A 27,531-nucleotide genomic window follows, 5' to 3' on the forward strand; every position below is an offset into this window, starting at 1 on the left:
GGAGAGAAATAGAATTAACAGAAAAACATGACGTCATGCATTCATTACCCCATTTGGTAAGAACCCCAGTATTCCAGTTAAACGTGGAACTATGCAACTGCAACCAGGGAAGGCCTAAAACCAAATCGGACGATAATCCCTGCATCACCAGTACAGAGCACTGCTCCAAATGCATGGAGCCAACAAGGAGTTCAAAAACAGGGGTATGCTGTGTAAAATAACCATTAGCAAGAGGAGTGGAGTCGATACCCACTACCGGCACAGGTTTAGGAAAATCAATCAATGGCATAGCTAGAGACATAGCAAATTCCACAGACATAATATTAGCAGAAGACCCTGAATCCACGAAGGCACTGCCGGTAGCACACCTACCACCAAAAGAGACCTGAAAGGGAAGCAAGATTTTATTAGGTTTCATCTTTACGGGAAATACTTGTGCGCCCAAGTGACCTCCCTGATGATCATTTAGGCGCGGAAGTTCTTCCGGCTGCATCCTTACGCCCAGGAGAGTTGTACACTTGATGCTTGTCATCCCCACAGTAGAAGCAGAGACCATTCTTCCTGCGGAACTCTCTACGTTGTTGGGGGGACACGGAGGCCCCGAGTTGCATAGGTTCATCCGAGTTTTCCGTGGAAGAATGAAGCAACGGAACCTCGGGAGCCATCATGGGGGAGTCGAAAGCACAAAAACGTTCAAGTCGTCGTTCCCTGAGACGTCGGTCAAGTCGTACCGCTAAAGCCATAAACTGATCTAGGGAGTCTAACTAGCAGGTCTCTCAGGGCGTTCGACAGACCCAATCTAAACTGGCACCTCAAGGCAGGGTCATTCCACCGAGAAGCTACACACCTTTTCCTAAAGTCAGAACAATACTCTTCTACAGGTCTCTTACCCTGACGTAAGGTCACCAGCTGACTCTCGGCAAAGGCAGTCTTGTCAGTCTCGTCATAAATGAGCCCGAGAGCAGAAAAGAAAAGATCAACGGAGGAAAGTTCAGGGGCGTCAGGAGCCAAGGAGAAGGTCCATTCTTGGGGCCCGTCCTGGAGCCGGGACATAATTATACCCACCCGCTGGCTCTCAGAACCAGAGGAGTAGGGCTTTAAGCGAAAATAGAGCCTACAACTCTGCCGAAAGGAGAAAAAAGTCTTCCGGTCCCCTGAGAACCGGTCAGGCAACTTGAGGTGGGGTTCAAGAGGTGAGGTGGGGGGCACTACCAGGGAAGCATCACGCAGATTGTCCCTCTTAGCCAGGGCCTGGACCTGTAGGGAGAGGCCCTGCATCTGCTGAGCCAGGGTCTCAAGGGGGTCCATCGAAGTGTCAGGGACCAGGGTAGACTAGGAATATGGGCCTGTGATTATGTTATGACAGGGTAGGGAGACAGACAGGTGAGCCCTAATCTACCCGCCACTCAGTCCCTGCCTACTTGCTACGACCCGTCCTAAGCGACGGGGTACAACTGGGCGACGGTCTCTACGCTCAGTAAGTGCAAGACAGACAAAACAGACAAGGGTACACAGAAGCTAGGGAAACGGTGCAGCTGCCCATGGAGACACCGTGAGCAACAAGAGTAGTGAACGAGCCGAGTCAAACCAGGAGAGAGCGAGGTACAAAACGCTGAGCAGGAGAGTGGTCAGAAAGCCAAGTTCAATAACAAGCAGAGGATGAGTAGTACAAGCAGCAGCAGCAGCAAGCCAGGAAACAAGCATAGAAGAATCACAGGCAAAGGAGGAACAGGTATAAATAGACAGTGGGCGGGAAGTAGCTCCGTCTGGCCAGGCTGTGATAGGCTCTCCCACTCCTAAGCCTGCCATCCTGAGTGGTGGTAGATGGAGTCAGTCTCACAGACATAGGAGCAGGTGCAGACTAATTGCCCACAGGCGTTGACACAGAAGCTGTGTCTGGCAAATCCTTTACAATTACTGTTTAGCTTCCCATTTGGCAGCACAGAAATTATTGTTTTCTACTTATACACAACTGACAGCAGTGCAGTTACAAACTGCTCCCCATGCTGCTGCTCTGGTATACAGAGGCATCAGCGTGAGGGTGCAATTAGTAGGTTCGTGTTCACACTGCGCCGTGGTGTAATCGCATGGCAGTGCAATTGGCAAGTGTTGCCCTGATTTATTGCACTATCACAACTTTATATTACATCCAACGGCACGGTAGGTCAAAATTATCACAACTGCGCTGCCCGATCACATAGACAGCGCAGATGTCCATCTGTGTATAAATCAATTTGACTCATAGTGTAGCTTGCTACTCTGGCAGCACAGGAATTCATGTACTTCCTACTTGAACACAACTGACAACATAACAATCCATGTAATACATAACATCAATTTACCATACAATATATGGCCAAAAGGTATGTGAGTTTGGGGGTCACTCACACATACCAGTTTGCACCACTGGACTTTTAGTGTAATTGTCTATTTTAATGCATAACAATAAAAGTTAAATATTATTAGATCACAAACTCTTTCCCTCTTTCCCCTTCCTCAAATACATAGCTTTATTGGGTGGTGTACACCAATGTGATCTGCAGTTCATATTATTGTGTGATAGGTGGTCCTCCACATATTACTGGTCATTGATTGGTGAGCGTCATACACGTAAACACGCCCAGTTAAAAACACAATACACGCCCAGTTGGACATAACGAAAAAAAAACGCCAAATTGTCCATTTCAAAGCTCATATATATAAAATAGCTCATAACTTGGCCAAAAATGAACGTTTTAAAAAAACAAAACGTTACTGTTATCTACATTGCAGCGCCGATCACATGCAATAGGAGATAGGGGTTTGAGAATCTGGTGACAGAGCCTCTTTAAGTAGAAGCCTTTCTATTACCAGTTATCTCTCTTTTTTACATTTGACTTGTTACATTATGTTCTCATGACATTCACCTAACCTGGCGTTTACCACTTTGTTACTATCTTTGTTTCCTTTGTTTGTTTGTTTTTGCAAATATTGATAAAAAAACTATTGAAAAAGAAAAATTCCATGACGTATACGTTAAACATATGTCTGGGACATATGCTATACAGTGGCATATGTCAAACATAGACTCTTATTTTTAAAAAAAGTATAACGCACAGTATATTGTTTTTGCACTATTAAAAGAAATCCACAAAAAAAAAGCACACACTTTTGGCCTCTGTTGGGCTAATGGAGCCCTGTGGACACATTTAGAGTGTACACCGTGAATTTTTCCAGCGTGCAAGCTAAACGCAGGGCCTAAATGACAGACATAATATTCGTGGAAGGTGTGACAGAACCCCTGAAAGTATTCCCTTTTTTGAAATATTAATATTTTCTCAGTCAGACTGCATTCATTAATCATAGGCGAAGGTCTGATTGAGGGGGTCTTTATTTGGAATTGCCGTAAAAACATGGTGTTCCAGAACAGCTGCTACAAAGAGAACAATTGAACTGCCAGTTAGATGGCCGGCTGCCATGGACACCATTTACTGTTTCTGCTATATAGATGAGTGCAGTATATACACAGTACTACTTCCTCCAATGTATACAAAACTCTCATTGAGCACTAACAGCACAGCCCTGATGGTGACAAATGTCATATTCATGTTTGTCATAAATCTCAGACACATGACCATGGGATTACAGAGCTTCCAGTAAAACACACCGAAACATTAGGTTGGATAAATTCAGCCACAGCAGACATTTTATTAACAAACATACATAAAATAACAATTATTTGTATAAATAAAACCATGAGAAAAGAGTCCTTGGAGCTACAAAAATCTGGTGCCAAACTGCCCACCATATACTATATTTACCCCCAACCGTTTCCCCACAGGCTCAGGAGCACCGTTATAAACCGCAGTTGTCCCGGGGAGTGGTTTACACTCATGACAAGCCACCACCCAGCAGGAGCCCAGAATAAGCCAGACTACTGAGCAATTGTATAATTTGGGAGGGACCATACCCACGATGAATCCCCCCCACACCAATTTACCACCAACTCCAAGGACCCCCGATCTTCTACCCGAACATACTTAGAACACCTTTAAGTATGAGAGCCCCCACCAATCAACGAGGTCCGCTCTATCCCCTCCTGGATCCACAGGGACCAAAGGTCAATACCGACGGCATTAAGATGAACCCCATCCCCCAACCGGAAGTTTCCCAGACCATCTTCAGTATCGTAATGGCGGAAAAAACGCTGCCACTCTTAACCACGAAACTCGAGACAGCCCGGTTAACTTTTCCACGAGCCTTGTTGAGGCGCGGCATGGAATGAGCAGGCATCCAGTCTATACGAGGGACAATTTCGGACCACACCTCTAGTACCCCGGGAAAACAGGACCAAAAACTGAGCAAATTGTACTTTATATCTCTAATCATGTCCCGGAGGGGGCGTGTACCCAGGTCATTACCACATACATGCAGAACCAACACATCCGTACGCACTGTGTAGCTGGGCATAACGATGAAAATCAGGGAGAACCCGATTCCAAACCATACCTCCAGAGCCCAGCCAATAAATTATAGCCTCAGACCGCAGAAAACACAGTTGTCGCCCATTTGGGCGGACATCAGCTCACACAGCACCCCAGTGCACGTATGAGTGCCCTAGTGTCCACACCAACCGAGGGGAGCGATCTACAATGAAAAGAAAGAAAAATTTAAGGAGGGTAGGGGGGGGGGGGACGACAGAAATTATAGGCCCACCAAAACCACAGAAACTCAAAAAAACGTGTACAATCACACAAACTGAGGACGGACATAAGACTGAAACCGTCTAGACTCCCAGTGACCAATCCGTTTGAATACCTCTGGCCCTAAAACCCAAACAGCCGCCTCAGTAGCGGCCCCAATATGGAAAAAATGAGGAGCGAAAACAGACCCATCCAACCCCATAGCCACTATGCATTTACGGAAAACCCACGTAAACTGATAACGAGACAAAAAGGAACCATCCGCGTGACACAAAAGCTGACCCCCAGTACCCCTCCTAACAGCACTATAGCAAGAAAAACAAGAAACTGGGCACATACCCGCCGCAGGAACCGCCCCCAGAACCACACGTTTTCCTCTCTTCAAATAACAGCACATCTGCCGCCTGCAACCCTCCTGTCCTGCTGGTACTAGGTTCCACCAGTTCCCCAACGTGCAGGGCCCCAAAAAAACGCCCACGAGAAAGCCAATCTATACAAAGTCACTTCAAAATCAGAGAAACAAACTCCAAGCAACACTTCCCATAGCCGTTCCAACATCAAGAAAGAAACCGGACAACACCCATCCGGCAAACCCCTGTCCCTATGGTACCCCCTCAGAGCCTGGACCACCAAGAAATCTTTTGTTACATCCCGAAGACCTCGAATCTTAAAGCAGAAAGCTAGAGCTGACACAAACCAAGTTACCATGGACACTGACCAGCCCGCCACCGAGACCCAGCCCACGAACCCTAGCAAAGCCACTACACGATCACCGTCCTCCTCTACCCCTGACAACCCTGCTAACCATGTATCCCACTCCTTCCACGCCGACCACGTACCAGGTGCTAAAGAAGACCATATCAATCTTCCCGCTGCTCGTAAACCAGCCCTCAAAGTCAGTCCGGGCAGGTGATCCCCTCCAAATCCACTTCTGGAGCCAGCCAACGGAACCATTCCCACTGTAGGTGAGAAAGAGAATCTGCAATGTAATTTTGAACCCCGAGCACATGTACCGCAATGATCCACGAATTAAGGGATAAGCAGCACAACACCAACTGACGCAATAGCCGCACCACCAGAAGAGAAAACGCCGATACATTATTAATGGCCGACACCTGGAACCGCTCACCCCAAATCACCACAGCGAAAAGTTCCAGGAGAGCAAGGTACCTCACCAATCCGAGTTCGACCCAGTCCACCGGCCAGCATGCCGCACACCATTGTTCTTTACAATAGGCGCCAAAACTGACACTACCAGAAGCGTCAGCAAACAGCTCCCAATCATAATTATCCACCAACGGAGACATAAAAAGCGACCTGCCCTTGTAAGATTCAAGAACTCTAACCAAATCCCCCCTGTGCTCCCTGGTCAACCGAACATATCGATGTGGAGCCCGAACGCCTGCCGTCGCCCCTCCTACAGAACACCCTGCCCATAGGCATAATCCGACACCCAAAATTAAGTTTGCCTAGAAGGGATTGTAATTCCATGAGTACTATCTTCCGCAATTGTCTCGCTCTCCCAATATCAACCCGCAGAAACTCCAACTTATCAAAGGGAAGACAACACTCCATGTTAACAGAATCAATTGTGATTCCCAGAAAAACGAAGCAATTCCGAGGGCCCTCAGTTTTTTCAGGTGCCAGCGGAACACCAAAACTAGCTGCTACCCACTCCACCGTGTATAGTAGAGTAGAACACACAGGGGAACTCGCGGGGCCAATGCACAGGAAGTCGTCCAGGTAATGAATAACCAACTGGACACCCGTGAGGTCACAAACCACCCACTACAGCTGAAGGGCTCAAAATAAGCACAGGAAATCAAGCAGCTCATCGGTAGGCACTGATCTACAAAATAAGCCCCGTTCCAATAACACCATAACAGGCGCAAGCTGTCCGGGTGCACCGGGAGGAGGTGAAAGACTGACTCGATATCCATTTTTGCCATCAACGCCCCCCTGTCACAATGACGTACCCACTCAACCGCTGCATTAAAAGAGGTATATACCATGGAGCAAAGCTCAGGAGCAATACCGTCATTAACTGACAACCCCCTAGGATCAGACAGGTGGTGAATGACCTGAAATTTATTCGGCTCCTTTTTTGGACCACCCCCAGAACATACACAATCAGATCGGAATAGGGGTTGGTCAAAAACGGGCCCGCCATTCTCCCCAACAAAACTTCCTTAGTCAACTTTTCCGTCACCACCATAACCCCTGACCAAATCCTTAAATTAATTCAGACTCCCGACCAGACTCCTAAGTTCAGACCCCATATTAGACCCCTAAATCACTTCACACCCCAAATTAGATTACCAAATTAATTCAGACCCAAGACCAGACTCCAACATTAATTTACACCCTCAATAAGGCCCCCCAAATAATTCAGACCACAGACCAGACCTTTAAATTAATTTATCACCTGGCCAGTTCCCTAAATTAATTTACACCTGAATCAGATCTCCTAATTAAGTCAGACCTCAAACCAGATGCCTAAATTCTTTCAGACCCGAGACCTGACCCCTAAATTAATTTACACTTACCAATTACATCCCCCTAAAACATTTTGACCTCAAGACCAGACCCCTATGTTCATACCACTCCTGGGTTGGGTCATATTGCCTCTTATCTTCTTGGGGCATCTTACACTAATGGGGGCCCTGCTTTGCATGCATCAGGACCTTGTGAATCAGAGCCCTAGTGGTATTTAATTTAGAGAAGGGAATGGCCCTGCAATATAACAGGGCTTTGTCCTTTCTACTTGCAAACTACCGCAGAGGCCCTTTTTATACGTTTTAAAATAATTTAGATGAAAGGCGATGAGCAGCACTGGTGTCGGCGCGGGCCCCTTTCATTTATTTTTGTGGCCGGGCCTCTGACTGGAGTACCAGCCATAATGCCCTGATGGTGGCCCTGGCTGTAATGACATCAGGGGCATCGCTTGCACCGGGCCTTCGGGGCTCAAGCCCCGGATCTTTGGCCCGGTGCCCCGGATCCCCGGCGACTGTCACATTCGGGTCGCAATTGCATCTATGAAAGTTAAAGTTACTATAGTGGTGCCTATGTAATAAAATACCTATAAAAATGCCTATAGTAACGACACTTACCCATCTTCCTTCACAAGCGCAGCGGAAGTACTGACGTATTCTCGCATCATGACGTCACGACGCTGTGCGCCACGGATGATGTCACGATGCTAGATTGTGTCGGGACATACCCTGCACCCGGAGCCGAAGAGGAGGGTAAGTGGAACATTACAGTTTGCTGGGGTCCTGTATCTAAGCCTGCCTTGTGGTAGGCTTAGATACAGGGTCTAACAGACAGTATCACAAATGGACTCTGTATCCAAGCCTACCACGTTAGGCTTAGATACAGAGCCCCAGCAGAGAGTAATCTTATATAGTATAAGATTACTGTCTGCTGGGGTCCTGTATCTAAGCCTACCTTGTGGTATTCTTAGACACAGAATCTAACAGACCGTGTCACACATGGACCCTGTATCTAAGCCTACCACATGGTATTTTTAAATACATGGCCCATGTCCGATCCTGTCTGATGGGCCCTGTATTCAAGCTTACCACATAGTAGGCTTAGATACAGGGCCCCAGCAGACTGTAATCTTATACAGTACAATATTACTGTCTGCTGGGGCCCTGTATCTAACTATGAGATACACATCCCTGTAAGTTGTGCCCCACATATAACTCACCTTGATCGCCTTCCCATGCCGTCCTGTGTCAATGCAGGCCTGCTCTCTTCTGAGCAGGTCTGCTGCGGCTGAACGACGGCGCTGATTGGCAGGGCAGAATGACTTGCCCTGTCAATCAGCGCCTTTCAACAACGGAAGCGGTGCGATAACGTAATCGCGCCGCTAGCATAGTTGAAAGGCGCTGATTGGCGGGACAAGTCATTCTGCCCTGCCAATTAGCGTCACTGTAAGGCAGGTACAATTAGTGCAGGAGGGGGTGGCGGCGGCTGGTTTCAGTGGCGCTGCTGCCCCCTCTGAGAGGCAGCAGGCCACTGGCACTACTTATTTGGGTGGCCAGCAGGCGGCCCACTGTTCACTGGAACAGAACTGCCAGATGGCCAGTCCGGCCCTGGGCATAGTGCAAAACTAATAGACAGTGGGGTCAGGTTTAGCAAAGATCAGAGCAGGCAGCAAACGGGCACTCACAATTGGCTGACCAAGAGGTAAGGGCAGAGGGCAGAGGTTCGTCTTTGTGTCACTAACAAGAGGTCAGGGCAGGGTACAAGAAGAGGTCAATCACAAGAAATTCAACAAAGTAATGGGAGGGAAATACTAGACAAGCTAAGAAGAACCTAATTGTGCAGGCAAGGTGTACATAAAAAGTGGAATCCTTTATACCCTGGGAGAGCTGGGTAGATATTTTGGTATGCGCTGGCCCTTTAAGGCAGGGAGAGTCAGCGCATGAACTAGAAGCACAAGAAGAGCGTGGAGTGCGTGGGAGACCACTAGAAGCAGAGACGGGGAAGTGGCGCCGGCCAAAAGACGCAAATATTTGGTGAGTATATGGCGACAGGGAGCGGCGGCAATTTCGAAGACATTAGCAATAATTAATTTGCCATAATGAAAGAGAGACTGGTGGCTTGTTTGCCTGAACTATACTTAAACTGGATGCACTTAAAACTCCCATTCACCTAGAATGCATAATCACCTAATACCTGATTGTGTTTAATTTATGAGTCTATTGGTATTTAACTACATCCTTTCTGGCAAATTAAAATAACTGTAATTTGTTAAAGCAAGATATGTTTAACCAAAATATAACATGCTACTTTTTATGTGCAGGTTTTTACGGAATACTCTTTGAAGAAAACAGAGAAGCAGCTTTTGCCAGTTATCTGCTATGGAAATCCCTGGGATATGTGTTATCATTTGGCTATAGCTCATTTTTAGGCGTTTATGTAAAATTATGCATCTTGTTAGCTACTCTGTTATTTGGAATGTTGCTTTATTTGATTGTAGAGTACATTGAATTTAAAAAGACACAAATACAAGTACACAGTTTCATGGACATTGAAGCTTTGAGTGAAAAAGTAGTCTAAAGTTAATATGTTAGTGTATAGCGTGTCTAAATTCAGGTACAGTGTATGGCTGTTTTTACATTTGAAATGCTGATTCACTGAATCTTACGCTCAATTTATCATTACATTTGATGTCACATGACATTTAGGCCCCCTTCACGCACAGAAAATGTATTGTGTTTTAATTTAAACTGCATCAAAAAACACTTTTAGAAACGCTAGCCTTAAAAGGCCTCCTTCACAAATCCTTAAGGACACGACCAATTTTATTTTTTTCATTTTTTTCCTCCAATCCAATAGCCATAACTTTTTTTTATTTTTATGTCGACATAGCCGAGGGCTTATTTTTTACGGGACAAGTTAAAGTTATCAAGGCTCCAATTAATGTACCACATAATGTACTGGGAAACTGAACAAAAAAATATTTGTGGGTTGAAATGGACATAAAACAGCGATTGCGCCATTTTTGGGGGTTTTAGTTTTTTATGGCATTCATCGTGCAATAAAAATGACATGTTCACTTTATTCTACAGGTTGCTATGGTTATGGTGATACCAAATAATTTTTGTTTTTTATGTTTTACCATTTTTAAAATAAAAAACGAATTGTTAAAAAAAAATGTTTTGTCCTGCCACATTTTGCGAGCCAAAACGTTGTTATTTTTCTGTCGATTTAGCGATGTTATGGCTTATTTTTTACGGGATGTGCTGTAGTTTCTATTAGTATCCTTAGTATAATTTTGGCAATTTGGGAGAATTTCATAATTCTCTTTTACAGCATTCATCCAACCGGTTAAATAACATTATATTGTAATAGTTCGGACTTTTACGGACGCAGCGATACCAGCTGTGTTATTTTTTTTTAACATTACTTTAGGGGAAAAATGGGAAAAGTTTTATTTTCTTTACTTTTAATATTTTTATTTTTGGTACATTAAAAAATGTATTGAACATTTTTTTTTAATATTTTTTAGAAGTCCCCCTAGGGGACTTGAACAAGAGATTGTAGTATTGCTTGCACTATATACTGCAATACTGATCTATTGCAGTATATAGCGATTTTGACAGTCTCCTATTAAGATCTGCACAGATGCAGGTCTGCCATCTGTGCAAAGATGGCAGACCTGGGAGCCTTCCTTAGGCCCCCAGGCCACCGTTACATACGCATGTGGGGGAGAAGGCATGATGGCACGTCGGAGGCGGCCGACCCCCTCATTCTAAGGCATGTTCACGCGGCTTATTTTCAGCCATTATTCGGGCTGTAAACGCCCAAAAATACTGCTGAAAAAATGGAAGCTGAACGGCTCCAAACAACATCTGCCTATTGATTTCAATGGGGAAAACTGTGTTTTGTTTCAACTGGGCATTTTCTTACGTGTCCGCTTAAAAAAACGGCGCATTAAAAAAAAACCCCCGTAAAAAGAAGTGCATGTCAATACTTAAGCCATTTTTGGAGCCGTTTTTCATTGTGTCAATAGAAAAAGAGCTCCAAAAACGGCCACAAAAAACTCATCAAAAAAAGGATTCTTAAACCCCTTGTGGACACAGCCTATTTTTTCAAATCTGACATGGGTCATTTTATGTGGTAATAACATGGGAATGCTTTTACTTATCCAAGCGATTCTGGGATTGTTTTCTTGTGACATATTGCACTTTGTTAGTGAAAAAATTTGATCGATAAATTCAATATTTATTTGTGAATAACACCAAAATTTAGGGAAAATTTGGAAAAAATTTACATTTTTGAAATTTTAATTTATCTGCTTGTAAGACAGATAGTAATACCACACAAAATAGTTACTAGAATGATACAAGATTTAGAACTTTAGCATCAATTTTTCACATCTTCAAGAAAATTTCAAAAGGCTATTTTTCAGGGACCATTTCAGTTCTGAAGTGGCTATGATGGCCTTATATATTAGAAAGTTCCCATAAATCACCCCATTTTAAAAACTACACCCCTCAAAGTATTTTAAACAGCATTAAGAAAGTGTCTTAACCTCTTCCCGCGCTGCGCCGCAATAGTACGTCCTGCAGAGGGGTTAGTTCCCGCATCAGGACGTACCATTGCGGAGTAGTTCCCGGCGCACACTGTCCTAACGGACAGTGTCCGGGAACCGGGTGGTCAGCTGTCCCTGACAGCTGACACTCCAGCCTTGCCGGTCAGCGGACCATCGCCGCTGATTTCGGCAATTAACCCCATAAATGCGGCGACGGATTGCCGTCGCCGCATTTAAGTGGTTTGAAGCACATCGGCAGCCCCCACTAAGTGATCGTGGGGCCTACCGATGCTTGTCGTGGCAATCGGAGGTCAGATAATGACCTCCGGGTTGCCATGTACGGAAGCCTCGGAGGAGCAGCCTCCGGCCGGTCCTCCGATGCTTCCTGTCAGCGTGACAGTTACGTCACAATGACAGTTGGAGTACATTACACTACGTGTGTAGTGTAATGTACTCCAGCAGCGATCAAAGCTGCAAGTCTAAGTGTCCCCTAGTGGGACAAGTGAAAAAAGTAAAAAAAAGAATAAAAATGTTTTATAAAAAAGTGTAAAAATAAAAGTTATAAGTTATATAAACAAACACTTAATTTTTTTCCTATAATAAGTCTTTCATTATAGGAAAAAAATGAACACGTTAAAAAAAGTACACATATCTGGTATCACTACGTTCGTAAAGACCCCAGCTATAAAACTATAATGTTATTGTAAAGGATCTGCCAGGCACAGCTTCGGGGTTAACTCCCAGAACTAATCAGTTAGCACCTGAGAATACATCCCCAAGACTGACTCCTGCTTTCACCATTCAGGCTGGCAGGCTTAGGAGTGGGAGAGCCTATCGTAACCTGGCCAGACTCAGCTAGCTCCCGCCCTCGGTCTATTTAAACCTGCACTTCCTGTCCCTCGGTGCTTGTGATTCTTTCCTTGTGGTTTCCTGGCCCAGCTACAGCTCCTGCTATTTTTGATCCTGCTCCATACAGACCCTGGCTTACCGACTACTCTTCTGCTTTTCGTTTTGTACCTCTCACACTCCTGGCTTGACTCGGCTCGTTCACCACTCTGGTTGCTCACGGTGTTGCCGTGGGCAACGGCCCCTTTTCCTTGCTTGTGTTCCTATGTATGTTTGTCGTGTTTGTCGTGCACTTACTGAGCGCAGGGACCGCCGCCCAGTTGTACCCCGTCGCCTAGGGCGGGTCGTTGCAAGTAGGCAGGGACAGAGTGGCGGGTAAATTAGGGCTCACTTGTCCGTCTCCCTACCCCCTGCCATTACAGTTATTTTTCCCGCACGGTGAACACCGTGAAAAAAATCAATAACAAACTACACCAGAATCGCTATTTTTTGGTCACCACCCCTCCCAAAATAGAGAATAAAAAGTGATCAAAAAGTCGCATGTACCCGAAAATAATACTGATAAAAACTACAACCCGTCCTGCAAAAAACAAGCCCTTACACCGCTTTTTTGACTGAAAAATAAAAAAGTTACGGCTCTCAGAATATGTTGACACAGAAAATAAATTATTTTATAAAAAAGTGATTTTATTGCGCAAACGCTGCAGAACATAAAAAAACCTATATACATATGGTATCGCCGTAATTGTACCGACCCGCAGAATAAAATATAATGGTCATTTATAGTGCACGGTGAACGCCGCAAAAAATAAACTAAAAAACATTGTCAGAATTGCTTGTTTTTGGTCACCCGGCTTGCAAAAAAATTTAATAAAAAGTAATCAAAAAAATCACATGTACCCCAAAATGGTACCAATGAAAAGTACAGATTGTCCCGCAACAAATAAGCCCTCACGCAGCTCCGGTGGTGAAAAAATAAAGAAGTTCTGGCTCCCAGGAATATGGCGATGCAAAATGTGCAGAGCGTTCTAAAAGCGGGTAACATCCGACACCATTTATCAGTGGGACACCGGCCACACATCTATGAATTATTATTTATTTACCGCATTATTATACCCTCTTATTATGCCCTGATGTTCTCCGCACAGATTACATATGCCCCCACATTATAAACTGAAATACCAGCGAAACCCAAAACAGAAAAACTACCAAGCAAAATCTGCGCTCCAAAGGCAAAATGGCGTCCCTCCCTTCTGAGCCTTGCAGCGTCCCCAAACAGCAGTTTACGCCCACATATATGGCATCCCCATACCCGGGAGAACCCGCTTAACGTTTTATGAGGTATTTGTCTTCAGTGGCACAAACTGGGCACAACATATTATGCACTAAAATGGCACATCAGTGCAAAATTGTAATATTCACACCATCCGCTGTGCATTAACCCCTTTGAGCACTATGACTTAATAGCACGTCATGGTGCGGGGGTGATGTATGGAGCTTACACCCAGGACTAAGGGACAGGAACAGCGATCGTGCGGTTACAGAAGCCTGTAAAAATAACAATATACTGCAATACATTAGTATCGCAGCATATTGTATATTGTTATTAGTAGTGAGAAAGAAAAAAAAGTTACAAAAAAAACCTTTTCCCATTTTTCTTCAAAAGTAATGTAAAAATATAAACAGAATTGATATCGCTACGTCCGTAAAAGGCCGAACTATTACAATATGCCATTATTTAACTCGCACAATGAACACCGTCAAAAACTTAAATAATTGAAACCGCCAAAATCGCTGTCGTTTTCGTTTTTACTGCACGACGAAAGCTGTAAAAACGAAAACCCCCAAAAATGGAATCAGATTTTTTTCCTATATTACTATATTTTCCTATTTTTTTTCAGTTTCCCAGTACTTTTTATGGCACTGTAAATGGTATCAATAGAAACTGCAATTCCTCCCGCAAGAAATAAGCTCTCACATCACTCTACTGACGGAAAAAGAAAAAAGTTATGGCTCTTGGAAGGCGGGTAGTGAAAAACGAAAATAAGAAAGCAAAAAATGGATCAGTCCTGAAAGGGTTAATTTATTTCTAATGAAAAAAATGCATGACCCCATGTGGGGTATTTCCGTACTCGGGAGAAATTGCTTTATAAAAATTGGTTGTTTATTTCTCCTTTATCCCTTGTGAAAATGAGAAAATTCAATATTTTAGTGGAAAAAAATTGTGATATTAATTTTCTCCGCCTAATTCTAATAAATTCTGCAAAAGACCCGTGGAGTCTATATTCTCACTATACCCCTAGAAAAATACCTTGAGGGGTGTTTCCAAAATGGGGTAACTTGGGGGGCTTCCACTGTTTTGGTCTCTCCAGGGCGTTGCAAAGGCGGCATGGCACCGAAAAACAATCCATAAAAATCCGTGCTCCAAAATCCAAATGGCGCTACTTCCCTTCTGAGCGCTGCCATGGGTCCAATCAGCAGTTTATTACCACATATGGGGTATTGCCGTAATCAGGAGAAAATGCTTTACAAATGTTGTGGTTCTTTTTTCCTTTATTCCTTGTAAAAATTTAACATTTCTATGCTTTTTCAGAAAAAAAGTTGATTTTCATTTTCACTGCCTAATTCCACTAAACTCTGCAAAAAAACCTGTGTGGTCAAAATGCTAACTATACCCCTAGATAAATTCTTTGAGAGGTGTCGTTTCCAAAATGGGGTCACTTTTGGGGGGTTTCCACTGTTTTGGTCTCTCCAGGGCGTTGCAAACGCGACATGGCACCGAAAACCGAACCAGCAAAATCCGTGCTCCAAAATCCAAATGGCGCTCCTTCCCTTCTGAGCCTTGCTGTGGGTCCTATCAGCAGTTTATTACCACATATGGGATATTACCGTAATCGGGAGACATTGCTTTACATATGTTGGGGTGCATTTTCTTTATTATTTCTTGTAAATATTAAAAATTTCTATGTTTTTTCTGAAAAAAGTAGATTTTCATTTTTACAGACTAATTCTAATAAATTTAGCGAAAAACCTGTTCGGTCAAAATGCTAAGGCTGGGTTCACACAACCTATTTTCAGACGTAAACGAGGCGTATTATGCCTCGTTTTACGTCTGAAAATAGGGCTACAATACGTCGGCAAACATCTGCCCATTCATTTGAATGGGTTTGCCGACGTACTGTGCAGACAACCTGTCATTTACGCGTCGTCGTTTGACAGCTGTCAAAAGACGACGCGTAAAATTACAGCCTCGTCAAAAGAAGTGCAGGACACTTCTTGGGAAGTTTTTGGAGCCGTTTTCTCATAGACTCTATTGAAAACAGCTCCACAAACGGCCGAAAAAACGGCGCGAAAACGTGAGTTGCTCAAAAAACTTCTGAAAATCAGGTGCTGTTTTCCCTTGAAAACAGCTCCCTATTTTCAGACGTTTTTGGCTGAGCGTGTGAACATACCCTTACATGTGAATCGAGGCAGCTGTTAACAGTCTGTCTTTTCACACGTAAATGCCTCTCATCGTGTGAACATACCCTGACTATACACCTAGATAAATTCCTTGAGGGGTGTAGTTTCCAAAATGGGGTAACTTTTGGGGTGTTTCCACTGTTTTGGCACCACAAGACCTCTTCAAACCTGACAGGGCCCAAAATCCACTAGGTGCTCCTTTGCTTCTGAGGCCGGTGCTTCAGTCCATTATCACACTAGGGCCACATGTGGGATATTTCTAAAAACTGCAGAATCTGGGCAATAAATATTGAGTTGCGTTTCTCTGGTAAAACCTTCTGTGTTACAAAAAAAAATGTATTAGAAATTAATTTCTGCAAAAAAAATAAAATTTGTAAATTTTACCTCTACTTTGCTTTAATTCCTGTGAAACACCTAAAGGGTTAAAACACTTTGTGAATGCTGACTCGAATACCTTGAGGGGTGCAGTTTTCAAAATGGGGTGACTTCTGGGGATTTTCTAATATATAAGGCCTTCAAAGCCACCTCAGACTGAACAGGTCCCTGAAAAAATAGCCTTTTGAAATTTTCTTTAAAATATGAGAAATTGCTGCTAAAGTTCTAAGCCTTGTAACGTCCTAGAAAAATAAAAGGTCGTTCAAAAAACGATGCAAACATAAAGTAGACATATGGGAAATGTTAACTAGTAACTATTTTGTGTGGTATTACTATCTGTTTTACAAGCAGATACGTTTAAATTTAGAAAAATGCTAATTTTTGCTAATTTTTTCTAAATTGTGGTGTTTTTCAGAAATAAATACCAAAATTATCGACAAAATTTTTTCACTAACATAAAGTACAACATGTCACGAGAAAACAATCTCAGAATCGCTTGGATAGGTAAAAGCATTCCAAAGTTATTACCACATAAAGTAACAAATCGTCTGGGTCCTGAAGGCCAAAACAGGCTGGGTCCTGAAGGGGTTAACCCATTAGGCATTTCACAGGAATTAAAGCAAGTGGAGGTGAAATGTACAAATTTTATTTTTTTTGCCGAAGTTCATTTGTAATAAATTTTTTCCTGTAACACAGAAGATTTTACTAAAGAAACACAATTCAATATTTATTGCCCAGATTCTGCAGTTTTTACAAATATCCCACCTGTGGCCCTAGTGTGCTAATAGACTGAAACACAGGCCTCGGAAGCAAAGGAGCAGCTAGTGGATTTTCAGGCCTCCTTTCTATTAGAAAATATTATAACCATCTCAAGGTTTGAAAAGGTCTTGTGGTGCCAAAACATAGGGAAACCCTTCAAAAAGACACCATTTTGGAAACTACACCCCAAGGAATTAATCTAGGGGTATAGTGAGCATTTTGATCCCACAGTTTTTTTGCTAAATTTCTTTGAATTAAGCCATAAAAATACAAATCTAAATTTTTTCAAATAAAACATACAATGTTTTCATTTTTACAAGGTATAAAGTAGAAAAAGCACCCCAACATTTGTAAAGCAATTCCTCCAGATTATGGAAATACCCCATATGTGGTCATAAACTTATGTTTGAACACACAGCAGCCCTCAGAAGGGAAGGAGAGCCATTTGGCTTTTGGAGCTCAAATTTTGCTATAATGGTTTTTGGTGCCTTGTCGCATTTGCAATGCCCCTGAGGGCGAAAACAGTCGAAACCCCCTAAAAGTGACCCAATTTTGGAATCTAAACCTGTTATGGAATTTATCTAGGGGTATAGTAAGCATTTTAACCCCACAGATTTTTTTGCAGAATTAATTGGAGATAGGTTGTGAAAACGAAAATCTAAATTTTTTCCCAAAAAATGTAGTTTTAGCTTAGATTTTTTCATTTTCACAAGGGCTAAAGGAGAAAGAGCACCCGAATATTTGTAAACCAATTTCTCCTGAGCACGGAAATACCCCATATGTGGACATAAATTACTGTTTGTACCCACGGCATGGCTTAGAAGGGAAGGAGATTATTTGTCTTTTGGAGCTCAAATTTTGCTGGAATGGTTTGCGGCGCCATGTCACATTTGCAAAGCCCCTGCATGACCAAATCAGTGGAAACCCCTCAAAAGTGACCCCATTTCGAAAACTACACCGCTGAAGGAATTTATTGAGGGGTATAGTGAGTATTTTGACACCACTGTTTTTTTTGCAGAATTTTATGTAATTATACTGTGAAATTGATCAGATAAAACGTGGAAATGTAACATTTTTGCAAGGAATAAAGGAGAAAATGCACCCCAAGATTTGAAAAGCAATTTATCTCGATTACAGCAATATCCCATATGTGGTAAAAAACTGCTTTCTCGACCCATGGCAGGGCTCAGAAGGGAAGGAGCACTATTTGGCTTTTGGAGCGCAGATTTTACTTGGGAGTTGTTCTGTTTGGGGTTTTACTGGTATTTCAGTTTATAATGAGGGAGCATATGTAATCTGTGCAGAGTACATCAGGGCATAATAAGGTGGTATAATAATGCGGTAAATAAATAATAATATACAGATATATTGCCGGTGTCGCACTGATAAATGGTGTCCAATCTTATTTGCGTTTGAAACACTCTGCACATTTTCGACATATTCTGAGAGCCAGAACTTTTTTATTTTTTCTCCACCGGAGCTGTGTGAGGGCTTATTTGTTGCAGGACAATCTGTCGTTTTCATTGGTACCATGTTTGGGCACATGCAATTTTTTTAATCAGTTTTTCTTTAATTTTTTGGCAAGCAATTTTTTTTACAGAGTTCACCTTGGGGCTATAAATGACATCTTACTTTTGTCAGGGATCATTACCATGTATATTGTTTGAAAAATATTATCCTTACATATATATATATATATTCAGTATATTACACAAAGAGATTGGATTCATGGAGCACAAAGAGCCTGCATAATACGCCTATGGAAGACACCGCCCCCTGGAATGCAAAGAGGAGTGTGCAGAAGAATGTATAGGAAAACTTACAGCAGAGGAGCCAATTGGATTTAAGCAAGTCCCACATCTATAGGGAGGGGCATGTGTCTTCTCTGTGTGTGTTTCTTTGTTCTGAATAAAGTTCAGTTCCTCCTGGCTGACATTGAAGCGGTACCTCAGAAATTTGTGTGGTGTACTTCTCTCCAGGCATGCCTTCAGCTTTCAATTTACAGAGGTGGTTATTCGGTGTGAAATACGGACCTGACATTTTATTCTGCTGGTTGATACGATTGCGGCAATACCATATGTATATAGTTTTAGTTTTAGTTTTAGTTTTACAGCGTTTTCACAATAAAATCGCCATATTCTGAGAGCCATAACTTTTTCATTTATCATCAAAAAAGCTGTGTGAGGGCTTGTTTTTTGCAGGACGGGTTGTAGTTTTTATTGGTACTGTTTTGGGGTAAATGTGACTTTGATCACTTTTTATTCTGTTTTGTGAGGGGTGGTGACCAAAAAATAGCGATTTTGCCATTGTTTTTTTATAAAAAAAACTTTGCGATGTTCACCGTGTCACCGGGTCGTTACAGAAGCCAAATATGTGTACTTTTTTTTAACGGTTTAATTTTTTCCCTATAATAAGAGACTTATAGGAAAAAAGGCTGTTTGTGTTTTTTTAACTTGAAACTTTTATTTTTACACTTTTATTCAACTTTTTTATTAACTTTTTTTTTGTCCCACTAGGGGACTTGAATGCCTGCACTTCTGATTTTTACTCTAATACATTGCACTACCCATGTAGTGTAATGCATTAGAGCTGTCAGTTATTCACTGACAGCAAGCCTATTACGCCCCGCGTCCCGGAAGGGAGGGCCTAATTGGCTTCCATACGTGGCAGAGCAGAAGGCCATTGTTAGGCCTCTGGGTTCCATAGCAATGATTGGCAGCGATGCTGATCGGCTAAAAACCACTAGGATGCCTCGATCCCTTTTTATCGCGGCATCTAAGGGGTTAATGGCAGGGATCAGAGATAGCTCCGTTCCCTGCCATTACAGCACGGTGTCAGCTGTAATATACAGCTGACACCAGTGGCTGATGACACAGGCTCAGCTTCTGAGCCTGCACCATCTTGTTTCTGGGGACGGAAGCCTTTTAGACCCCGCTTTCGGGTGGGACCTTGCAGGCTTCTGTACTTGCCAGACAGGAGGCAATTGTTAGGCCTCCGGTCTGTCGGAGCAGTCATCGGAACCCCGCGATTACATCGCTGGGTTCCGATCTGCTGGTAAAACCCCATGATGCAGCGCTCGCTTTTGAGCGCTGCATTTTAGGAGTTAATCGGCTGGATCGGAGACTAGGCAATATACAGCCGACACCCGCTGGTGATGGTGCATGCCCATCTTCTGAGCCCACACCATCATCATTGCGTGCTATTACGTGGCTTTGCCTTAAGACCTTGGCAACAGCCATGTAATAGTACGTGACATGTCGCCAAGTGGTTAAAACACGTCTGAAAATCAGAAGCTGTTTTCCCTTGAAAACAGCTCTGTATTTTACAGCCGTTTTTCGTTTTGCGTGTGATCATACCCTTGGGGGTTAAACATGTGGAATCAAAGTGATCTTTGATTCTGCCCGTTGCATTGAGGTGTCGACTGTATTAGACAGCCGACACCCGCTGAGTATGGAGTTAGCATAGTCAGTGAGTCTGCTTCATACCTACCGTGAACGGGTGCCCCGTACATCTATCAAAAAAAGCTTAAAAACATGCCAGCAGTTTTCAAATGAACATCCTTTTTTGATGCAATTTTAGAGGCGTTTTTTTCTGGTGTGTTTAATTTGGTGTCATTTTATACATATTTTTTTCTGGCGTTTATTTAGCTCCTATTCAGAAGCCTATAAGGAAAAACGCCTTAAAAAACGCCCTACCCGTGCGTGCGGGCCACAAAAGTGCCTTAATAATGCAACAATACAAAACACAGTTGTGTGTAGTGCAATTGATATTTTACTATAGACTTTAATGAAACATCTCACCGCACTAAAAATGAAACACAAAATGCCCAAAAACGCAGCAAAATGCTGTGTGTGCATCCAGCCTAAGGGTCAGTTCACACAGACTGCCAAAAAACTGCCGAAAGTGCCCCCCATTTTTTCTGTTGTTGTGATTTAGGCTGGGTTCACACGACCTATTTTCAGACGTAAACGAGGCGTTTTATGCCTCATTTTACGTCTGAAAATAGGGCTACAATACGTCGGCAAACATCTACCCATTCATTTGAATGGGTTTGCCGACGTACTGTGCAGACGACCTGTAATTTAAGCGTCGTCGTTTGACAGCTGTCAAACGACGACGTGTAAATGTAATGCCTCGGCAAAGAAGTGCAGGGCACTTCTTTGCAACGTCATTTGAGCCGTTCTTCATTGAACTCAATGAAGATCAGCTCAAGATTTACGAGCGTCACAGACGCCTCGTATATTACGAGGAGGAGCATTTCCGTGTGAAACGAGGCAGCTGTTTTCTCTTGAAAACAGTCTGTCTTTTCACACGTAAATGCCTGCTATCGTGTGCACATACCCTTATGTTTTATTTGTCCATCCATATAAAAAAAGATCGTGAAATCTTCCAGGTTTCACACTGGCCAGATACAATAAGTTGACATTACAAACCTACAGTATAAGTATATGGCAAACCACACAAACATTAACGTCCTAAACAATTTTTAATAAAACAGAGTTGCAAATATGCCAAGCACGATCATCAAATATAGTACAAAATGACGGTTAAAAACAGATACACCAGCAACAATTTAAATGTATACGGAGATGGACTCCACCAGCAGGTATAAAATGTACATCTGCAATAACCACAAAAATGTTTTTTGTTTTTTTTCAATAAACAAAAACTGAAGTGTGTTGTTTTTCAAACATATGACATGGACACGCCTATGTAATGCTAAAATTATCTGTGTTGGAACTTAGTACCCAAACCAAAAAAAAAATATATGGAGACTGTACCCCATCACTTTGTGGAAACTGTAATGGTCTGTGATATTTCTCTGTCAAATACACAGAACAGTATTTTGGGCAAATAAACTCAAGCTGGAGGATTCATATAAGATTATAAATGTTTTGCTTTATTATTATCAAAATTTATATTTAGTCCATAATAATCAAACAAGAAGAAAAAAGTTCATACAGAATTCCCACAAACCCACCCCAGAAATTTACTGGCCAATAAATGTAATATACATGATCGAATAAATAAGTCTTATGAAGAGGCAATATACATGATATGCAGTAAAACATAGCCTAAATTTATCAATAACCCTGCTATAAATTCATGATCCAAAATTTAGGTAATAAATACAAGATCAAATACATGAAAAGAGCCAAATGAATTAATAAAGTTGACATGGAGCAAAAATAATGGAAATCATCCGTAAAATAATTCATACACTATAATAGAAGATGTAGGAAGTACATCTCATGCCCTTTAAGAGGCTAATCCAACGTAGTAATGTAACAGTCATTCATTAAGAGTACAAATCATCCAAGATATGAAAGTAGTTGAAAAAAGCTGAATAGTGTTCATTCGTTACATAACATTTCCATAACATTTATGAAACACCATGCTCAAACATAGAGAATGAGCTGATTCCTTCTTACGCTCCACATGGAAGTAGCGTCCTGCATTACCGACGCGTTTCGTCCTCAGGTGGATAGTCATCAGGGTCAGCTCCAGGTTTATGTGGGCCCTTGGGCGACACAGACTTAGTTGGCCCCTTTGCGGGGGAACTCACGGCAGCAGTAAAATGGCAGAAAACTTCACTTTGTGTCCCCATATAGAAGTTAAGCCCTGTTTATGCCCCCATATAGAAGTTAAGCCCCCAGTTTGTATCCCCATGAATTGAGTGTGCTCTGTAAATAGTGCCACACAGCCCCCCTCATAGATAGGGCCACACAGCCCCCTCGTAGGTACTGCCACACAGCCCCCTCATAGGTACTGCCACACAGCCCCCCTCGTAGGTACTGCCACACAACCCCCCTCCCTGGTATTGCCACACAGCCACTCTCCCAGGTAGTGTCGCACAGCTCCACTCCCTGGTAATGCCACACAGCCCCCAACCCTGGAGGGGGCTGTGTGGCACTACCAGGGGGGCTGTGTGGCACTGCAAGGGAGGGGGCATTACGCTCCAAGAAAAATTCTCCCTCTAGGAGCGGAATCACTGGCAAGAGCGTCGGCAATGCTTTGGCCGGGGATTCCACTCCTGGAGGAGCCATTATAGCAGCATCAGCACCCGAGCGGTCCCCCAACGATAGTGGGCCCCGGCACTTGCCTAGGGTTTGCCGGGTGCGGACGCGGGCCCTGCTCAGGGTGCAGGCGCACTAAAGCTCATATCCATCTATTTATAGTGCACTTTTAAAGGGTTCTTGCCTGTAAAGCAATTCAGGCTCTTCTATATATATATATTTATGGTTTTTAAAGGGGTATTCTTCCAACTTAAATGTGAGTGTAGCATCCACGACTGCAGACCGCCGTTCCTACTCACCCCTCGGCAGCCGCGGCCATGGACCTGTGAGTGCTGGCCATCATCTCCTTTCTAGGAGACGCCAGCACTCACTTCAGCTCCGATCGGCTGTGTCCAGTAGGGCGCGCGCGCACGCTTGTGGCCGGCCTTAAAGGGCACATGAATTATATCACAAATTAGCCATAATCCCTCTGGACTATAAAAGGGGCCCTGCCCTTTCACTCCCTGCATGAGCGTTGTTCGTATTCCTCTGTTAGTCTTGCAAATGGTCCCTTAGTGTTCTCATGTTGCCGTTGTTCCCATGCCCTGCTATCTGTATCCTGTATCCCGTGTTGTAGTTGTTCCTGTGCCCACTATAGTATTGAAGTCGAGTTCCGCCATCGGCCACGTCTGCTGTGTTACACCATGTCTGGTGTCATCTGTCTCGTCTGCATCAACTGCCGCCAAGATCCCATCTGTGCCTGCCGTTGCTACTGTCTGGACTATCACATATACCTATGTGCTTGGACTATATATATATTGACTTGGTACACTGTAGTTTGGCCAGCTGCCATCCCGCTACTGCGATGTGACCCAGTGGGTCCACACACCCACAGATCGTGACAGTATGCTCAGGGCATGGACCCCGCTGGTCAACCCAAGACCATGACGACATCACGAGTCATGCGGGCGGAGATGCTTGACCTCCAGTCACGACAGGACAATACTCCTCCAGGCGGTAAACATTATTGCGCATCGGATGGATGCGCAAGCTGCAACCCTCCCGGCACCTGCTCCTATTGCTCCTGCTGCTCCTCCTACTACACTTCCTAGCAGTACAGATTTGCTATTCTCTCTGCCACTGCCTCCCAATTGCGATGGAGATGTCAGGACCTGCAGGGGATTTCTGAACCAGTGTCAGATCCACTTCAGTGTACATGCTAGTGCATTTCCTTCCGATGGCGCAAGGATCACATTCATAGTTTATCTCCTTACTGACAAAGACCCTGGCATCAGAGAATTCCATCTGGGAATGTCAAAAAAGAGAGAACGGAGCTCCTCTAAGGTTCTAACGTTCAGATCTAAAAAAACAATTGGTGTAATAGGAATAGAGCTCACCTTAGTAAGTTGTGCAATGTCGTTAGCACAACTTAACTTTGTAGCTTGTAGATGCTTGATCACACTGTGCTTGCCTCTGGAGCCATAACCGCATCGAGTGAATTCATCTCAGGAATTCTTTTCCCCGTGGTTTTGAAATGAAGCAGACTTGAAAGAAAAAAAATTGCTCCTCTATACGGGCGCTCAGGTGTGAATTGGATGATATTTCCATCTGGGAATGTCAGGGATCGGAGACCCGTGACCTACGGTGTTTCCTACGGACTTTCCGCACTGTATTTGAGGAACCTGGGCGAGTCTTTTTAGCGACGGCATCCCTGCTGACCGTTCCACAAAGACATACCTCTGTGGGTGGGTACGCCAGTCAGTTCCGTACCGTGGCGGCAGAGCTGATCTGGAACAACGAAGCCTTAGTGGCTACATTCTGGCAATTTCTTTTCTCCAATATCAAAGACGAGCTTGCCGCTCGAGATCTACCCTCTACCCTAAATAAGCTCATCCTTCTAGCCACCCGGAGTGACATGAGGATCCAGGAATGGTCTCAAGAGATTCACCGGGTCAGGAGATTGCCCAGGCTGGCTCCGACATTGCAGCAACCCCTACTGCCCTCATCAGCTAGTCCTCCAGAGGAGCCTACGCAAATGGACAATCTCAAGTTTTCTATTCAGGAGAAATAGCGCAGATGCACTTCGGGACTCTGTCTGTATTGCGGCCTCAGAGGCCATTTTGTGCGTCTGTGTCCCCAAAAGCCTAAAAAGCTCCAGAGCCTAGGATTGGTTGGAGAGTCAACCCTAGATGGAAAAGGTCTAAATAATAAATTCTCTCCCAAATTGTCCATTCCTGTGACCATAGTGTCCAGTGAAAAGACGCACCGGGTCTCTGCCTACCTGGACTCTGGGTCTGCAGCAAACTTCATCCAACAGAACTTAGTGGATCAGCTCCAGTTGCCGACAGTTCCCTCGGACACACCTTGGTCTGTTGCCTCGGTTAATGGACTTCCTTTGCCAGACCCCATCGTGTCCGAGACTAAGCCACTGAAGCTCCACATGGGAGCGCTTCATAGCGAGCAGATTACCTTTCTTGTTTTGCCCAAAGCCATCAACCCGGTGTTTCTGGGTCTGCCCTTGCTCCGGCTTCATGCTCCAGTCCTGGACTGGAAGTTCTCCAAATGTCTCCACCGCTGACTGCTACAGGTTCGTCCTGTTCTGCCGCCTATGTCTCAGTCGATGACATGATTACCTACTAATTTTGCGCAGTTTGCAAACATCTTTGGCAAGAAGGAGGCCGAGATGCTTCCCCCACACAAAGCGTACGACTGCCCGATTGAACTGGTTCCTGATGCCTCATTTCCCCATGGTCATGTATACCCCCCTCTCCTTGCCAGAGACTCAGTCCATGTCAGCCTATATCAAGGAGAATCTTGAGAGGGGTTTCATACGAAAATCCTCCTTCCGGCCGTGCCGAGTTCTTCTTTATAAAGAAAAAAGACAGATTTCTTCGACCCTGCATTGACTACCGTGGTCTCAACCAGATCACGGTCAAAAACAAATACCCTTTGCCACTGACCTATCTCGGAATTATTTGATGGCATACGAGGAGCCAAGATCTTTTCTAAACTAGACTTGCATGGGGCCCACAACCTAATCCGAATCCATCAAGGTGACGAGTGGAAGATGCCATTTAACACTCGAGATATGCACTATGAATACCTGGTGATGCCCTTCGGCCTGTGTAACGCTCCCGTGGTCTTCAAGAATTTGTCAATGATATCTTCCAGTCCTGCTGCGATTAAGGGAGATTCGCCTATATGCCAAGTTGGAGAAATGTACTTTTGTAAAAGATTCTTTGTCCTTCCTGGTCTACATCAACTCGGATCAGGGTCTGAAGATGGATCCTTAGAAAGTAAAGTCCGTCCTGGAGTGGCCATGTCCTTAGGGCCTGCGGGCCATACAGCGGTTTTTGGGATTCGCTAACTTCTACCAGAAATTTATCCCAAATTTCTCTTTACTGATGGCCCCCATCTCTACCCTTACTAAAAAAGGTATGAACGCCAAGGTGTGGACTCCAGAGGCAGAATCGTCATTTAATAGCCTCAAGAAGGCCTTCGCTTCAGCCTCAATCCTCCATCATCCTGACGTGTCTTGGCAGTTCTCATTGGAGGTGGACACTTCTTCTGTTGGTGCAGGTGCACTTCTATTCCAGAGGCACTCCAAAGGAAAGGCAGTAGGATGTGGCTATTACTCGAGACTTTTTTCCCCTGCAGAGCGCAACTACTCTATTGGGGATTGAGAGCTACTGGCCATCAAATTGTCCCAGTTAGAGGCGGAGACATCTGCTAGAGGGTGCAGCTCACCCTATACTGATATACACCGACCACAAGAATCTCACCTATCTCCAGTTGGCTCAACGGCTAAACCCGCTTTCAAGCCAGGTGGTCGCTGTTCTACACCCGTTTCCAATTTGTGCTCCACTACCGTCCCGCTGACAAAAATGTGAGGGCCGATGCCCTGTCCAGGTTGTTTGAAACGGAGGACATGGTCGAGTCCCCTCAAAGTATCATAGACCCGTCCTGCATTGTCACTGCCAATCCTTTGCAAGTTAGAAATATCCCCCCGGGGAGGACTTTTTTCGGTCGTCAGACAGAAGAAGAATTCTCCACTGGGGACACAGCTCCAAACTGGCTGGGCGCACTGGTGCTCGTAAGACCTAAATTCTCGTCATTACTGGTGGCCCACGGTACCCAAAGATGTTGTGGACTTTATTTCTTCCTGCACTGTGTGTGCTTCTAACAAGGTTGCTTACTCAATGTCTGCCGGTCTGCTCGAACCTCTGCCCATACCCAATGCTCCCTGGCAACACATTGCGATGGACTTTGTCACAGACCTTCCTCCCTCAGCAGGATGCAACGCTGTCTGGGTGGTAGTGGACCGGTTCTCAAAGATGGCACATGTTATCTCGCTGACCGGTCT

General features: G+C 44.0%; 1 protein-coding gene across 1 annotated transcript in view; it reads left to right on the forward strand.

Moving 5' to 3' along the window:
* Positions 1-25,239, forward strand: part of LOC142760539 (protein unc-93 homolog A-like) — a 74,509-nt gene extending 49,270 nt beyond the window's left edge. Inside the window, exons 8-9 of the mRNA XM_075863732.1 lie at positions 9,496-9,743; positions 24,790-25,239. Of these exons, the coding sequence (XP_075719847.1) occupies positions 9,496-9,743; positions 24,790-25,239 (698 nt within the window). The remainder of the gene's footprint in view (positions 1-9,495; positions 9,744-24,789) is intronic.
* The last annotated feature ends 2,292 nt before the right edge of the window (positions 25,240-27,531 follow it).

Source organism: Rhinoderma darwinii, chromosome 4 (genome assembly GCF_050947455.1).
Source record: "Rhinoderma darwinii isolate aRhiDar2 chromosome 4, aRhiDar2.hap1, whole genome shotgun sequence".
NCBI lineage: Eukaryota > Metazoa > Chordata > Amphibia > Anura > Rhinodermatidae > Rhinoderma > Rhinoderma darwinii.